The 13,082-nt window shown below is 45.1% G+C and overlaps 1 protein-coding gene across 1 annotated transcript in view; it reads left to right on the top strand.

Annotated features, from left to right (window-relative positions):
- Window positions 1-13,082, top strand: part of LOC142377627 (dihydropyridine-sensitive L-type skeletal muscle calcium channel subunit alpha-1-like) — a 289,148-nt gene that overhangs the window by 98,765 nt on the left and 177,301 nt on the right. The window contains exons 11-12 of the mRNA XM_075461932.1: window positions 4,778-5,003; window positions 5,558-5,765. Coding sequence (XP_075318047.1) covers window positions 4,778-5,003; window positions 5,558-5,765 — 434 coding nt within the window. The remainder of the gene's footprint in view (window positions 1-4,777; window positions 5,004-5,557; window positions 5,766-13,082) is intronic.

The following is a 13,082-nucleotide window of genomic DNA, read 5'->3' as shown; positions in this document are numbered from 1 at the left end:
AAGCTGAGTACAGAGAGCTGGTGGACCGCTTTGTGGCATGGTGTGGGAACAATCATCTCATCTTGAATGTTAACAAAACAAAGGAGATGATTGTAGATTTCAGGAGAAACAGGGTCAGATCAAACCCTGTTTCCATCATGGGAGAAGAAGTGGAGGTGGTTGAGGAATATAAATACCTTGGTGTTCATCTGGACAACAGACTGGACTGGAGACACAACAGTGAAGCAATCTACAAGAAAGGACAGAGCAGACTGTACTTCTTGAGGAAGCTAAGGTCCTTCAAGGTTTGCAACAAGATGTTGCAGATCTTCTACAAGTCTGTTGTTGAGAGCGTCATCTGTTGGGGCAGCAGCATCAGAACCAGGGACCTAAAAAGACTCAACAACCTGATAAGGAAGGCTGGTTCTGTTCTAGGGACGACTGTGGAACCTCTGGAGACAATAATGCAAAGAAGGATTTTGCATAAAATCAAGAGAATTATGGACAACCCTGAACATCCTCTCCATGAGACTGTTATCGGAAAACAGAGTCTCTTCAGTCAAAGGCTTCTTCAGTTTGGATGCAAAACGGACCGCTACAGGAAATCTTTCCTGCCCACAGCCATCAGCATCTATAATAACTCCTTGATTTAATTGAGCTACATCAACATTTAATTTCCCTCTGGGATAAATAAAGTATTTTTGAATTGAATTGAATTATAGGTCTCTGATTAGCATATGCTATTATGTGTATTATATGTACAGTACAGCTCTTGTAATTAGCGTTAAAAATGTATATTGCATATTGTAATATCCACATTGCCTATCTATTCTACTGTCTTGTAAATATTTTAGTAGAGTACTTATGACATGACATGTTATGTCCTGTCTTGTTATGGTAGCTACTGTACGGTGTCCTGTCCCAAGAATTTCAGTGCCCAGTCCGACTCTGTTGTTCTGTGTATCTGACAATAAAAGACTTGACTTGACTTGACTTGTAATAAGATACTGTGATCGACCGTATCAAATGCAGCACTGAGATCCAACAGGACAAGCACAGACACAAGTCCGCTATCAGAGGCTAAGAGGAGATCATTGGTAACTTTCAGCAGTGCAGTTTCTGTGCTATGATGCACTCTGAATCCTGACTGAAACTCTTCAAACAGATTATTTCTGCGTAAGTGATCACAAAGCTGAGCTGCAGCTATTTTTTCAAGAACTTTAGACATAAAAGGGAGATTGGATATAGGTCTATAATGAGCCAACACTTCTGAATCAAGAGTAGGTTTTTTAAGTAAAGGTTTAATTACAGCAACCTTAAAAGGCTGAGGTACATATCCTGTCAACAAAGACAGATTGATCAAATCCAATATGGAAGTGTCAATTAATGGGAAAACCTCCTTGAACAGTCTGGTTGGGATTGGGTCTAAAACACAAGTTGATGGTTTAGAAGAGACTATTGCTGTTGTTAGTTCAGAGAGATCAACTGGGCAGAAGCCGTCTAAATATAAATCAGGTTCTAAAGATACTTCTAAAGCTGCTGTACTTGATGATACATCACTGATAATAGTGGGAAGGACTCCATCAATCTTTTCTCTGATGGAAACAATTTTATTGATAAAGAAGCTCATGAAATCATCACTGCTGAGAGTTAAAGGAATAACTGGCTCAGCAGAGCTCGGACTCTTAGTCAGACTGGCTACAGTGCTGAAAAGAAACCTGGGATTATTCTTATTCTCTTCTATCAATGATGAATAATAAGCAGTTCTAGCTTTACGAAGGGCTTTCTTATACGTTATTAAACTATCTTTCCAGACTAATTGAGACTCTTCTAAATTAGAGGAACGCCACTGTCTCTCCAGCTTTCTTGCAGTCTGCTTTAAAGCACGCAGCTGTGAATTATACCAAGGAGCCAACCTCTTCTGACTGATAACCTTCCTTTTCAGAGGGGCAACATTGTCCAGTGCTGTACGCATTGAAACTATAGTGCTGTCAACAAGAGAGTCAAGTGCTGCTGGAGTAAAGTTTAGGTAGTCGTCCTCTGTCATATCTGCACATGGCAGTGAAGAAAAGGATGATGGAATTAATTCTTTAAATCTGGTTACAGCATTCTCTGATAGACACCTTCTATATGTAAATGTCTTCTCAGAAACTGTAAAGTCAAGTAATGTAAACTCAAAGGTTATCAGAAAATGGTCAGATAAGACAGGGTTATGAGGGAACACTGTTAACTGTTCACTCTCAATGCCATAAGTCAGCACAAGATCAAGGGTGTGATTAAGGCAGTGAGTCGGTCTGTGAACACTCTGAGAAAATCCAATAGAGTCTAATATAGAATTAAAGTTCATATTCAGGCTGTCATTTTCAACATCTACATGAATATTAAAGTCACCCACTACAATGACTTTATCTGTACTCAGCACTAACTGGGATAAAAACTCTGAGAATTCACACAGAAACTCAGAATAAGGGCCAGGTGGACGATACACAACAACAAACACAAGAGGTTTCTGTGATTTCCACTTTGCGTGGGTAAAACTGAGAATCACAGATTCAAAAGAGCTCAAACTAATCTTGGGTCTGGGACTGATTAGTAACCCTGATCTGAAGATAGCTGCCACTCCTCCTCCTCTGCCTGTGGTTCCAGGAACGTGAACATTTAAACAGTCACAGGGAGTTAATTCATTAATGCTAACATGATGCTAACATGATCCTCCTGCTGCAGCCAGGTTTCTGTAAGACTAAATATATCAATATGATGATCACACATCAACTCATTCACTAACAGAGACTTCGAAAGGAGAGATCTGATATTCAGCAAACCACATTTAAAGGGACAGTTCGCCTCTTTTGACATAAAGCTGTATGACATCCCATATCAGCAACATCATTTATGAACATTTTCTTACCCCCTGCTGCGTCCTGTGAGCAGAGTTCCAGCCTCGTTTTGGTGTTGATGAAGGTAGTCCGGCTAGTTGGCTGGGGCCACAAAAATAAAGCGTTTTGCTTCTCAAAACAATATGCGTTCAACAGAGTAATACATTTGCATCACAAAATCGTTCATCCAAAAAAAAAGTCAGACCTCAAGGGGCGGTCGGTGGCGTAGTGGGTACAGCAGCCGCCCCATGTACAGAGGCTACAGTCCTCGCTGCAGCTGGCCCCGGTTCGAGTCCCACACCGAGCGGCCCTTTGCTGCATGTCTCCCCTCTCTCTCTGCCCCTTGCATTCCTGTCTCTCTCCAACCGTCCTATGATTAAAGGCATAAAAAGCCCCAAAAAAAAAAAAAAAAAAAAAAAGTCAGACCTCACATCTCTTGGCCCTATTTTCTCTCCCTTCGTATCACTGCCTGCTGTGTAGACCGTAAAGACCGAAGTGCAGACCTCACCTCCCCTGCTTCCAGTGATAGATGCATATCTGATGAAATGAAGGAACCACTCATGCCTGTTTGTGTCAGGTTGGTGTATAGGGAGGACACGGATGCAGACTTAAAAAGGAAAACTGGATTTATTTCACAAAACAATAAGGCAAACAGAAGGCGCGGCTAAGCCGGATTCAAAAAATGTTACTGAGAAAAACAAAAAGGACTTGGCATGGCAAGAATAAATAAATACTTAGCTTTACGAAAACGACGTGGAACATGGGAACAACGAGAACAACGAGAATAACGGGAAGCATGGGAGGCAGGTCAGGTAGGAATGGCAACAAAGATCCGGCAAACTGAGAGGGGAGACAGGAAACTAAATAGGGAGTGAGAGTGATTGGAGAGTGAGTGCAGCTGAGGGAAAAGACACAGGTGAAGTGAGTGAACTTAATTAACAGAGTGCAGGGAAACTACAATGGCAAAACTAAAAACTCAAAACCAAGACATGAACTGAAAACTAAACATGGACTCAAACTCAAAAACGTGACCTAAAACATGAAACTAAAAACAAGAGTCCATGGGCGTGACAGTTTGAAATATAATTATATCCACCACTAAGCTTTTGAACACTAATATTTCCAAAAAAAAAGAGCTAACCATCACATGGCTTTTTCCAGTTACATTTGGTTATACAGTGTGTTTACATTAGGTATGATTAAAAATGCTTTTTAACTTTTTAAGTTTTAATTGCTTAAAAAACCTCAGATTAAGTACAATAAGCAGTATTCCTCCTCTTTAGCTTTTGCCTAAAAGTGATCCTGAATCCTAATCCTCACTTCTTTTTAACTTAATTTTTCAATTTTCTATTTGAAATAAAGCATAGCATTTAATTAATGGGGCTGCATGGTGGTGTGGTGGTTAGCATTGTTGCCTCATAGCAAGAGGGTCCCTTGTCCCTGGCCAATAGCAGGCCTTTCTGCATGGAGTCTGCATGTTCTCCCCCTGTATGCGTGGGTTCTCTCCAGGTTCCAGCTTCTTCCCACCATCCAAAAACATGAACGTTAGGTTAACTGAAGTCTATAAAGTGACTCTAGGAGTGAATGTGAGTGTACATGATTGTGTGGCCGTGGACTGGCGACCTGCCCAGGGTGTACCCCGCCTCTCACCCAATGACAGCTGGGATAGGCTCCAGCCCCCCTTCGACCCTGAGTTGAATTAAGCGGATATAGAAAATGGATGGATTTAATTAATGAAATACAATTTTAATTGACTACTTTAAGACTGTTCTCAATGTCAATAAGTGATTATTGTTAAAAAGTTCATCAATAACATTGTGCATGCATCTTTGGGATAATTTTGTAACTCCCCTTTTCTTTCTCATTCTTTTTTTTCCCATCCTACTTTCATACTGTTGGCCTTCAACACAAATCATCAAAAGAGACCACCAATAAACTGCTGCTGTCTATGTTTGCCCTGGAGATGTTCATGAAGATGTATGCTCTAGGCTTGCCCCCCTATTTCATGTCTCTCTTCAATCGCTTTGACTGCTTTGTGGTGTCCACTGGCATTATGGAGCTCATCCTCGTCCACATGGGTGTCATGTCAGTAATGGGCATCTCTGTGCTGCGCTGCATAAGACTGCTCCGCCTGCTGAAAGTCACCAGGTAAGATTGCTCTGAACAAGTTGAGCTTAATGCTGATGTAGTTAACAGCAGGGACATAACCTAGTTCATTTTATTTTTCATTTTACACCTAAATACACATAAACTTTGTGTCCAGGATACCTCAGTTCTGCAGTGGTCCAACTGGTCGATTCATAGTCACACAGTCATATACAGGAAATGTTGTGTTGTTGTTGTTTATGCATTTGGCAGACGCTTTTATCCAAAGCGACTTACACTCATATCTCAGGCAGGTAGCGCAGGGGGTTTTGCCTAAGGACCTCTCCTGGAGGTAGTACCTTTCATGCAGGGTGAGGGGGGGGGGGGGGTCCAGGATTTGAATCCCACTCACCCACATGAAAGGAAGCAACAGTTTGTGTGCTCAAGCCACAAATATACTCTAAAAGAACAATCTATAGTTGAACAGTAAACAGGTTCACACTCTTGGATGGAGAAACTGTATTACTTCAGGCATAATTCATCTGTTGAGTCTATTTATCTGATTGAATACAATCTATTAAGTAACAGACTAATTGTTGAATTACTGTGTTTTCTAGATATTGGACATCTCTCAGTAATCTGGTGGCCTCTCTCTTGAACTCCGTCCGTTCCATTGCCTGCTTGTTGCTGCTCCTTTTCCTTTTCATTGTCATTTTCTCCCTGCTGGGGATGCAGGTCTTTGGAGGAAAGTTCAACTTTTCCAACCAACCCAAGCCCCGCAGCACGTTTGACAGCTTCCCTCAGGCCCTTATCACTGTGTTCCAGGTACAAGAAGAGTGTTTTTATACATGTGTTGCTCTGAACATAAACATGCAGCAAAATGCATCATATTGCCAAAAATATTCACTCACCCATCCTAATAATTAAACTCAGGTGTTCCAATCACTCCCATGGCCACAGGTGTACAAAGTCTGCAGACTGCTTCTCCAAACATCTGTGAAAGAATGTTTCGCTCTCAGGAGCTCAGTGAATTCCAGCTTGGTACCATGATAGGATGCCACCTGTGCAACAAGTCCAGTCGTGAAATTTCCTTGCTATTGAATATCCCACAGTCAGCTGTCAGTGGTGTTATAACAAAGTGGAAGGGATTGGGAACGACAGCATCTCAGCCAGGAAGTGGTCGGCCACGTAAAATGACAGAGCGGGGTCAGAGGATGCTGAGGCTCATAGTGCTCAGAGGTCACCAACTTTCTGCAGAATCAGTCGCTCCAGACCTCCAAACTTCATATGGCCTTTAGATTAGCTCAGGAACAGTGTGCAGAGAGCTTCATGGAATGGGTTTCTGTCAGGTTCAAATACCTACAAATTCATAAAGAAGAGAGAGAGAGATGTTTAGGATTTTTTATACTCATGAGGAGAGCTGATGATCTCCTCACGCCTCCTCCATTTTATTCAGAAGTGGGTGTGTACAAAAAGCAAACAAAAGAAGGGAAGGGGGATCCAGTTTCAGGCCACATTCCTAACAGTGGAATTTATGACCTTCACACAAATGAGCAAAGCACAACTTTGCTTAAAGGGGAACTAGGTAGCATTTTCACCTAAAATTATAGCCTTCAGGAGTTTACCAAAGGTTAAACAAGTCAATAGTAAGCGAATGAAGCCTGTCTCGCTCCCAACAGGGGTCTGTATGCTGAAAATCCCATATGTAACTTTGGCAGGAGTGACCCGCTTCTGAAGTCTTGCGATGCGCCGCGCGAGAAGAGTCGTTTGTGTTTACGGCACTTAGCTAGGTACTGTATGCTAGTTGTAGTTGTAGGCTATGTGTTCGCTTGCGTTGAAGAGCCAACACCAAGCGTTTCCTATTCTGCCTTTCACAGACTGAATATGAAACGTTCGATGTTGGCACTTCCCATCTTTGCGAAATTTCTCCAAGCGTGATCTTGTTCATCTACCATAGTGACCTGTGTTTTAGATCGTAAAGAGACAGGTGATGATGGTGCTCTAATTCCTTCTGAGTTCGAGACGTAGCCTAGCTTCAGAAATACACGGACTGACCTGATTAGAATAAGAATAGCGTTTTGATCCGAACAAGAATTGTTATCTACACATGAAAATGGATTCATTTGTTTGGATTATGATTGTAATCGGAATAGTGTAGAGCGACTCTGCGTTTATTGCGGCGTGTATGTTGGTAGTGCCTGCGCGCATCTGTCTAAGATGTAACTTTTTTAAGTGTCTGCTAATACAAAGGAATCATTACATTACATTACATCACATTAGGGTCATTCTGCAGACGCTTTTAACCAAAGCGACTTACAATAAGTGCGTTCAACATCGGTAGGCAAAAGAACTTCAGGTCACAAGAAATCATAAGTGCATTTCCTTCCAATACCAAACAGCTAAATGCAAAACTAGTGCTACAGTAAGTGCGATAAGTCAGGTACCTCAGCCTCTCACCAACTGCACACCAGTCACAGCGGGGTGGGGATGCAAACCCTGGTTCGGGTAGGGGAAGAAATAAAAGAGGTAAGAAAAGCAGGACTGGGATGCAAACCCTGGTTCGGGTAGGGGGTAATGAAAATATAGAGGGTGCCAGTGGTGGAGGAAACAATAAGTGCGTAAGGAACTAGGACGGAGCAGGGTAGCGTTTCCTGAAGAGGTGGGTTTTCAGCCTGCGGCGAAAGATGGGCAGTGACTCAGCTGTCCTGATATCAGTCGGGAGATCGTTCCACCATCGGGGTGCCAGAACAGAGAAAAGCCGTGACCGTGTCGATCGTGCGCAGGGACCCCTGAGTGACGGGGCAGCCAGGCGCCTGGTGGCCGCAGAGCGAAGTGGTCGGGCGGGGGTGTAGGGCTTGACCATAGCCTGGAGGTATGAAGGAGCTGTTCCTTCCACTGCCCTGTAAGCCAGCACCAGAGTCTTGAACTGGATGCGAGCAGCTACAGGGAGCCAGTGTAGAGAGCGGAGAAGGGGAGTGGTGTGGGAGAACTTGGGGAGGTTGAACACCAGACGAGCAGCAGCTTTCTGAACCAGCTCCAGAGGTCTGATGGCAGAAGCCGGGGCGCCAGCAAGGAGCGAGTTGCAGTAGTCCAGGCGGGAGATGACAAGAGCCTGGATGAGCACCTGTGCTGCCTTGGCGGTGAGGAAGGGGCGAATCCTCCGGATGTTGTAGAGGAGGAATCGGCAGGAACGGGTCACTGATGCGATGTTTGGCGAGAACGACAGTTCGTCGTCCAGGGTCACACCCAGATTCCTCGCGGTCCGGGTTGATGTCACCACAGAGTCATCCATGGTGATGGCCAGATCTCGGAACGGGCAGCCCTTCCCCGGGAGAAACACCAGCTCAGTCTTGTCCAGGTTGAGCTTAAGGTGGTGCATCGACATCCACCCCGAGATGTCTGCCAGGCACGCAGCAATGCGTGCTTCCACTTGGGTGTCAGAAGGGGGAAAAGACAGAATCAGCTGGGTGTCGTCTGCATAGCAGTGGTAGGAAAAGTTATGGGCGTGGATGACAGAACCAAGAGATGATGTGTAGAGGGAGAAAAGAAGAGGACCCAGGACCGAACCTTGGGGAACCCCAGTGGTGAGCCTACGTGGCTTCGAGACAGACCCTCTCAGTGTGACCTGGTAGAAGCGATCTATCAGGTAGGATGAGAACATGGAGAGTGCAGAGCCAGAGACACCCATTCCCTCCAGGGTAGAGAGAAGGATGTCGTGGTTCACTGTGTCAAATGCTGCAGACAGGTCCAGGAGAACCAGGACAGAGGAGAGAGAGTTAGCTCGAGCAGTTTGGAGTGACTCAGTTACTGCTAGGAGGGCTGTCTCAGTTGAGTGGCCCATCTTGAACCCGGACTGGTAGGGATCCAAGAGGTTGTTCTGGTGGAGGTAAGAGGACAGTTGTTTAAAGACAGCACGTTCAAGAGTTTTGGACAGAAAGGGTAGAAGGGAGACCGGTCTGTAATTCTGGATCTCTGAAGGGTCAAGAGCTGGTTTCTTTAGAAGAGGAGTGACTCTGGCAGTCCTGAAAGCAGAAGGAAAAGAGCCTGATGTCAAAGATGTGTTAATGAGGTGGGTCAGGTAAGGAAGAAGATCAGGTGCAGCAGAATGAAGGAGAGGGGAAGGGACTGGGTCAAGGGAACATGTGGTGGGGCGGCTGGATGTTACAAGGTGAAGGACCTCATTTGCAGAGAGGGGAGAGAAGTGGGACAGAGAGGGAGGTGAGGGAGAAGGTGGTAGGGAGGGAGGAGTGGGATAGTGACAGGTGTGGGTGGTGTGGACAGCTGGGAGGTGAGGGAAGGAAGATCGGATATCGTTAACCTTCTTGTCAAAGAAGTCGGCGAAATCGTCAGGGAGGAGGGAGGAGGAGGGGAGAGGGGGTGGGGGTTGGAGGAGGGATGAGAAAGTTTGGAAGAGTTTTTTGGGGTTGGAAGCAGAAGTTTGAATTTTGTTACAGAAGAAGGCAGTTTTAGCAGCAGAGAGAGAGGAGGAAAAAATAAAGCAAGGACTGGAAGGCAAGAAGGTCTTCAGGAAGTTTACTTTTCCTCCATTTGCGCTCGGCCACCCTCACGCTCCGCCTCTCAGTACGCACTGAGTCCGACAGCCAAGGGGCAGGTGGAGCTGAGCGTGCAGGCCTGGAGGTGAGGGGACAGAGTTTGTCCAGAGAGGAGGACAGGGTGGAGAGAAGAAGATCAGTAGAAGTCTCAGGGGAGAGAAGAGAAAAAGATTCAGGGGCAGGCAGAGCAGAGAGAACAGAAGAGGAGAAGTCAGTGGGGGAGAGAGAGCGGAGATTGGGACGAGAAGATACCAAGTGGGTGGGGGGAGGTCGGTCGGGAGGGAGGAGAGGAGAGGGAGAGGGTGTAGGACATGAAGTAGTGGTCAGAGAGATGAAGAAGAGTGACAGAGAGGTTGGCGCTAGAACAGTGCCTGGTGAAGATAAGGTCCAGTATGTTGCCAGCCTTGTGGGTAGGAGGAGATGGAGAGAGAGCTAGGTCGAAGGAGGAGAGAAGAGAAACAAGAGGGTGAAGCTTCTCTGTCTGGATGTTGAAATCACCGAGAAGGATAAGGCCGGAGCTATCATCAGGGAAGTGAGAGACAAGAGTGTCCAGCTCCTCCAGGAAGTCCCCAATAGGGCCTGGTGGGCGATAAACTACAGCGATGGTGAGCTTGACTGGGTGAGAGACAGTGACAGCATGAAATTCAAAGGAGGAGGGAGAGAATTGCAAGAGGGAACAAAGAGAGTATTTCCAGTCCTTGGAAATCAGCAGGCCAGTACCACCGCCCCGCCTCGCAGCTCTGGGAGTGTGAGAGAAAGAGTACGCATCAGACAGAGCTGCGGGCGTGGCAGTGTTTTCTGGGGTGATCCAGGTCTCTGTAAGAGCAAGAAAGTTAAGGAAGAGCATGGATGCATAACCTGAGATAAACTTAGCCTTCTGCACAGCAGACTGGCAGTTCCACAGCCCCCCTGCCACCACTTGCTCAACATGAGTAGAGAGAGAAGGGTGGATGAGGTTAGTGGGGTCCCGGCCTCTGGGTCTGACCCTGTATCTGCGTGGTCGCCAAGACCGAGAGGAAAGAACGGGAATGAAGCACATGGTTTCTTGAAAAATGGTATTTTACACTTACAGGGACCGTCCAGACGAAGATCGTCCTTGAGGAAGTCAGACTTGAAAAAGTCAAGTGCCTTTGAACGACAGCCTTCGTTTGAAAGCTGACGCTTCCAACAACAGGAGTTGCTTTGTACTGATTCACTAATTGCTGATTGTCTGCAGGAGTGCAGACCCCTCCCACAGATTAAAAGACAAGTGGCCATTCAGGGCTGAAGCTAGTTTCAATGGGGCTGTTATCACACAGTGAAAAACAAGCCTCCAGCAAATTTACTTTTTAGCAGTCAAAAATCTAGCAAAGATTTAGCAAAAATTTAGCAAAGATTTAGCAAATATCTAGCAAAAAGCTAAATGGTACACAAGATAATTGTAGCTTACGAATTCTGGATGAATCAAGAAGTCCACAGCTCCTCCAGAAGGTCAAACACACTCCACGAATACACCATGATGAGGGAAGAATCCCATTCAAGATCAGCAACAGTCCATCCATCCATCCATTCATCCATCATCTACCGCTTGTCCGGGGATCGGGTCGCGGGGGCAGCAGCTTGAGCAGAGAAACCCAGACGTCCCTGTCCCCGGCCACTTCCTCCAGCAACAGTATTATAGCATATTATCTTGAGTTCTCGCTTTACGTGGACAAGTGTAGACTGCCCACTTACGTGGGCAGTCTACACTTGTGAATCAGATGACCTAACTGCACTGACTAAATAACACAACGGCAGCATTCGCCACGATGTTTAGTTAGGGGATGTGTATAATACAAAGGTGGGCATTTTTACAAGGCAAGGCAAGGCAATTTTATTTATAGAGCACAATTCATACACAGGGCAATTCAAAGTGCTTCACAGCTACATAAAATCACAAGAAGGCAATAAAATCATTAAAAAGAAATAATTAAAAAAAAAAAATATATATATATATATATATATATATATATATATATATATATATATACATATATATATACAGTGAAGAGTGCAGATAAAATACTTTCAGGTGTCATATGCACAGCTAAATAGAACTGTTTTCAGCCTGGATTTAAACATTGTCAGAGTTGAGGCCTGTCTCACATCTTCTGGAAGACTGTTCCAGATTTTAGGAGCATCAAACTGAAACGCAGCCTCACCTTGTTTAGTCCTATCTCTGGGCACCAGCAGGAGACCCCTCCCTGAGGTTCTCAGAGCCCGAGTTGGTTCATATGGCTTTAACATGTCAGAGATGTACTTTGGCGCTTGACCATGAAGAGACTTGTACACAAGCAGGGCTGTTTTAAAGTCTATTCTCTGAGCGACAGGAAGCCAGTGCAGAGACCTGAGCACTGGACTAATATGGTCGTATTTCCTGGTTCTGGTCAGGACTCGAGCAGCAGCGTTTTGGATGTACTGCAGCTGTCTTACAGCCCGTTTAGAGCCCAGTGAGCAGGCCGTTACAGCAGTCTAACCTGCTGGAGACAAACGCATGGATTAGTCTTTCTAAGTCTGGTTTAGACACTATTCCTTCTATTCTGGCAATGTTTTTTAGATGGTAAAAAGCTGCTGATGTTACAGATTTAATGTGGCTGTTAAAGTTCAGGTCTGAGTCCAATATTACCCCCAGATTTCTAACTTGATAGTTAGGTTTTAGAGAGAGAGAGTCTCAAGGTGACTGATAACACTTTCTCTTTGTTTCTGTGGGCCACAGACAATGATTTCAGTTTTGTCTGAGTTTAGCTGGAGGAAATTGTTTTGCATCCACACACTGATCTGTTCCATGCAGCGACACAATGTATCTACAGGCCCGTGTTCTCCTGCCGTCAGTGACACGTAGATCTGAGTGTCATCTGCATAATTGTGGTAGGACACATTATAGCTGCGTATTAGCTGGCCTAGTGGAAGCATGTACAGATTGAACCGCACGGGTCCCAGGATTGACCCCTGGGGAACCCCACAGGTCATAGCCATTTGGTCTGAGACACAGTTACCAATTTCAACAAAATATTTCCTGTCCTCCAGATAGGACTTGAACCAGTTTAAAGCACGAGCAGAGATTCCCACCCAGTCTTCTAACCTCTGTAATAAGATCGCATGGTCAACTGTGTCAAAGGCAGCACTCAGGTCCAGCAGAACTAAGACTGTGACTTTACTTGCATCTGTGTTCAGGCGGATGCCATTTGTCACCTTGATCAGAGCTGTCTCAGTGCTGTGGTGGGGCCTAAAGCCTGATTGGAAAGTATCAAAAGCATTGTTAGACAGGAGAAAGTCACTAAGCTGTTGGTATACAACTTTTTCTAGGACTTTGCCTAAGAATGGCAGGTTTGATATGGGCCGGTAGTTGTTCAGTACTGTGGCATCAAGATTGCTCTTCTTTAGAAGGGGTTTAATGACAGCGGTTTTTAAGGCCTTTGGAAATGTTCCAGTCTGGAGTGAGATGTTGACTAGATGAGCGAGTTGTGGTAACAAACTGCTCAGCACAGACTTTAGGAATCTAGTGGGCAACTCATCAAGGCAGCATGTTGATGAACTCAGACTGCAGATGGTCTCTTCGACTGTTTTGTCA

This window comes from Odontesthes bonariensis, chromosome 3, assembly GCF_027942865.1.
Source record: "Odontesthes bonariensis isolate fOdoBon6 chromosome 3, fOdoBon6.hap1, whole genome shotgun sequence".
Classification (NCBI taxonomy): Eukaryota; Metazoa; Chordata; class Actinopteri; order Atheriniformes; family Atherinopsidae; genus Odontesthes; species Odontesthes bonariensis.
Note: the sequence above shows the minus strand (reverse complement) of the source record. Positions and strands in the feature narration are given on the sequence as shown.